Source organism: Colobus angolensis, unplaced genomic scaffold (genome assembly GCF_000951035.1).
Source record: "Colobus angolensis palliatus isolate OR3802 unplaced genomic scaffold, Cang.pa_1.0 Scaffold54, whole genome shotgun sequence".
Classification (NCBI taxonomy): Eukaryota; Metazoa; Chordata; class Mammalia; order Primates; family Cercopithecidae; genus Colobus; species Colobus angolensis.
The window spans coordinates 3,405,592-3,410,263 of NW_012118932.1; the positions used below are offsets into that span (position 1 = coordinate 3,405,592).

General features: G+C 51.0%; 1 protein-coding gene across 1 annotated transcript in view; it reads left to right on the plus strand.

The window, feature by feature from the left end:
• Positions 1–4,672, plus strand: part of TMEM44 (transmembrane protein 44) — a 55,532-nt gene that overhangs the window by 6,324 nt on the left and 44,536 nt on the right. Inside the window, exons 4-5 of the mRNA XM_011961207.1 lie at positions 1,986–2,156; positions 3,766–3,894. Coding sequence (XP_011816597.1) covers positions 1,986–2,156; positions 3,766–3,894 — 300 coding nt within the window. The remainder of the gene's footprint in view (positions 1–1,985; positions 2,157–3,765; positions 3,895–4,672) is intronic.

The following is a 4,672-nucleotide window of genomic DNA, read 5'->3' on the forward strand; positions in this document are numbered from 1 at the left end:
CCTCCCCTCTGGCCGTCACTGTCCTCTCTAATGTGGTGGTGGGTGCTTGGTGGGGGGCGCCAAGCACCTCTAGCCATAGCAGTGCTGCTTCCTGTCACTGGCTTAGCACGGGAACGAGGGCAGAGGACTCCCCAGCGCAGTTCATCCTGAGCAGCAGCGAGCGCAAGGCCCAGCGCCGCTCTGCCCGCCACCTCCCCTCTGGCCGTCACTGTCCTCTCTAATGTGGTGGTGGGTGCTTGGTGGGGGGCGCCAAGCACCTCTAGCCATAGCAGTGCTGCTTCCTGTGTGAGGTAGGAAGGCCGAAGGGAAGAAAGGGCGTCATCTCCACCCTCAGCCTCTGGGCGCAGTGGGCCAGGGCTCACCCTCCCAGCCGGCTGCTCCCCGGGGAAGCGTGGCACTGTGCTCTCTCCCCTACGCAGCCTTCTGGGGGCGGGCCAGACACAGGGGGCCTGGGGACAAACTGGAGGGGACGCAGATTATTTTTAAGAGTTAAATTTAAAGTGGGGCAAAATTGGCCAAAATGTGCTTTTTCTCTGGAATTTTTCTCATTCCCTAGCGAAGGTCTATATATCTGTAAATATGGTCATCAAATGAACATAGGTAATGAGCATCTAATGAGTTTATATATGTATTACATACAAACTAAATTTTATATGTATTATATATAAACTGAGTTATATATATATAAACTAAATTATAGATAAACAACTATAGTCTAATGTATATAAAACTAAATTATGTAAAAATTATAATTTATATATGAGCTCATCTAATGAATCATAATTTATAGTATGTGAATTAAAATTAAATAGTTTATATATTAAACTCATTAGAGTTTAATATATAGACTACTTACAATTTTAATTCACATATTTAAATATATAAGTATATAATCAGAAATATATGGTGTTTGTATATATACATATTCATATATAGAGAGTGACTTTCTGCATATAAAGGCTACTTACATATAAATATAAATGGTGCATATTTCCTTTTGTTGAACCAGTATTTTTATTACGTATTCTTCAGAAATGTCCTCTTGGCTTTAAAATTTCCAGAATATCATCTCTCATTTTTTGGATCTTCCCCATGTGACCTGGGTCAGAATCAGCGATCCCAGGGAGAGAAGGACCCGGTCTCAGCTCTTCTGATTCGGTCTCTGTGCCAGGCTGCTCTTGCGTTGCCTCAGGCTGGGTCATTTGTAAAGATGTAATTGGCTCACGGTTTTGCAGGCACCCAAGCCTGACGCCAGCATCTGCTGGGCTTCTGGGGAGGCCTCAGGGAGCTTTTACTCATGGCTGAAGGCAAAGTGTGAACAGGCAGAGAGAGCACAAGAGGGTGGAAGGGAAGGTGCCACACACGTTTTTAAACAGCCAGATCTCAGGAGAACTCACTCTCGCGAGGCCAGCACCCAGGGGATGGTGCCAAACCATTCATGAGAAATCCACCTCATGATCCAACCTCCTCCCACCAGGCCCCACCTCCAACACTGGGGATTACGACTCAACGTGAGATCTAGGCAGACAAATGTCCAAACCATCCCAGTCTCCCTCACGTTCTCCCAGCGGACATTGGGGAGCCACTGCCCAGTGTCAGGTGCTGGGGCCCTGGGATGGCGAGGACCCCCACCCAGCCCTCAGGAGCCCTCTGACTGTGTAAAGGGCTGAGTCATGATCAGTCAAAGGTACTCTGCTGGAGGGATGTGTTAGGGCTCAGAAAAGGGAGTTGCTTGCTCCCCTTAGGGTTGAATTGGTAAGGGGAGGTTTCCCAGAGTTAAGTTTAAGCCAGGTTCTGAGGGATGAGTAGGAGTCTGATAGGCAGAAGAAGTAACTCGAGCAAAAGCTGGAAGTCTAACAGAAGCATTGCCCTGGGGGACTGGCTGCAGGCAGAGGGCTGGCCCGGCAACCTGCTGTGCCACTGAGGGCCCTGGGTCTTGTGATCTGCTGCTCCTCCCTGCCCAGCCCCTCCCTCTCTCTGCCCAGTGCCGGGGGAAGACATTTCCTTCCATCCACCTGTGGACTCGGCTCCTGTCGGCCCTGGCTGGCCTCCTCTATGCCTCGGCCATTGTGGCCCACGACCGGCAGCCTGAGTACCTGCTGCGGGCCACACCCTGGTTCCTGACCTCCCTCGGCCGCGCGGCGCTGGACCTCGCTGTATCCACCCCAGGCCTGGGGAGTTCCCTGCTTGCAGCAGGAGGAGGCCTGTGTCTCCTCCCCTCACTGCCCCTGCCCCCACGCTCCTTTTCTTTTGCTAGATGGAACTCTCCCAGCAGTCAGGGAGCGGCTTGAAGCTTGGGGCAGGCAAACACAAATGCAATTATTTGTAGTTTTATGTTTCTTTCTTTTTTTTTTTTTTAGATGGAGTCTCGCTGTGTTGCCCAGGCTGGAGTGCAGTGGCGTGATCTTGGCTCACTGCAACCTTCACTTTCCAAGTTCAAGCAATTCTCCTGCCTCAGCCTCCCGAGTAGCTGGGACTGCAGGTGCATGCCACCACATCTGGCTAATTTTTGTATTTTTAGTGGAGACTAAAAATTTTTGTATTTTTAGATGCTGACTGTGGATAATGGCTATGGCGTGTTGGTGGTGGGGGGTGTGAAGGCAAGGCAGGGCCACACCCTCTGCAGGCACTAGAGGGATCTTCGCTTGCCTCTTCCAGCTGCTAGTGGAGTTGCAGGAGCTGCTAGTGGCTCCTGGTGTCCCTTGGCACATGGCAGCATCGTTTTCTTTTCTGCCTCGGCCTTCACATGGCCTTCTTCCCTTGGTGTATCTTCGTCTGTCTCCTCTTCTTATAGGGACCCCAGCTGTTGGAGTTAGGGCGCAGTCCAATCCACTATGACTTCATTGTCTAATGATATCAGCAAGGACCCTACTTCCGAATAAGGTCACAGTCTGGGCCAGGTGCAGCAGCTCACTCCTGTAATCCCAGCACCGTGGGAGGCCGAGACGGGAGGATCACCTGAAGTCAGGAGTTTGAGACTAGCCTGGCCAACATGGTGAAACCCCACCTCTACTAAAAATACAAAAATTACCCGGGCATGATGGCAGGTGCCTGTAATCCCAGCTACTTGGGACGCTGAGGCAAGAGAATCACTTGAACTGGGGAGGCAGGGGTTGCAGTGAGCCAAGATCATATCACCACACTCCAGCCTGGGAGACAGAGCAAGACTCTGTCTCAAAAAAAAAAAAAAAAAAAAGGGTCACATTCAGAGGTGGATCTGAATTTTCAGGGATGCTATCCAACCGACCGCATGTATTGTCACTGTAAGCCAGGCCTGTCAAGAAAGATGTTTTCCAAAATGCTTTTGTTTCGCAAATATTTACCAAGTCCTTGTTAGGGACAGGGTCACATTGGATGCTGGGCCCTCATGGGGACAGGAATATCCACCCTAGCCCTGTCTTCAGATGAGCTCCTCTCTGTCCCAGGCAGGATAATACCAGGGAGGGAGGAGAGCACGTGAGTGGGGAGGGAGGAGAGTAGGTGAGTGGGGAGGGAGGAGAGTAGGTGAGTGGGGAGGGAGGAGAGTAGGTGAGTGGGGAGGGAGGAGAGTAGGTGAGTGGGGAGGGAGGAGAGTGGGTGAGTGGGAAGGGAAGAGAGTGGGTGAGTGGGGAGGGAGGAGAGTGGATGAGTGGGGAGGGAGGAGAGTGGGTGAGTGGGGAGGGAGGAGAGTGGGTGAGTGGGGAGGGAGGTGGCAGCGTGGTGTGAAGGGGTGAAGGGCCGCGCTAGGCTGCTGGAATATTCCTACCTTAACTTCCACCATCTCAGATTATTTTCCTTTCATGTGTGATGAAGAGCAAGATGAGACAGGCCTTAGGATTTGCCACTGAAGCCAGAGAGAGCCCTGACACTCAAGCCCTTTTGACCTGTGCAGAGAAAGAGGAAGAAAACCAGGAGGTGAGGAACGAGGACAAGGTCTCTCTGGCTGGAAAACTCTGGTCCCACCCCAGGATCTTGAGAAACAGCAGGATACTGCGGACGTGTGAAAGCTGCCTGCCCAGCGTTCTCCGCAGGCAACTCAGACAGCTGTCCTGTCTCGCTGACGGAACAGTGGCCAGACCTAACACATGACATGTAACGGGCCCATCCTGTTTACTGGCATGGAGTGGACAGGGGCAGTGAGCCTCCATGAGGGCCAGGGCTTGGGAATTCCGGAAGTCCTTCCCTGCTCGCCCAGTTGGTCACTTATTTTTTTTTTTTTTAATCTATTGATTGACTGATTGAGATGGAGTCTTGCTCTGTTGCCCAGGCTGGAGTGCAGTAGTACAGTCTCAGCTCATTGCAACCTCTGCCTCCCAGGTTCAAGTGATTCTCCCGCCTTAGCCTCCCAAGTTGCTGGGATTACAGGCACGTGCCACCACGCCTAGCTAATTTTTTGTATTTTTAGTAGAGACGAATGGGGTTTCACCATGTTGGCCAGGCTGGTCTCGAACTCCTGACCTCAGGTGATCCGCCCACCTTGGCCTCCCAAAGTGCTGGGATTACAGGTGTGAGCCGCTGCGCCTGGCCGAAAATGTGTCTTTTAATCCGTCTACAGCTAGTCTCCCTTTTAGTAAATAACTGGCATTTAAAAGAAACCATTATTAGACATGCCTTTGAAACCCTTTTGTAATCGTTAACAAGAACTTCTCCTCAGAAGATAAGTTCCATTGTGATTATTTAAGCAGAAGTAATT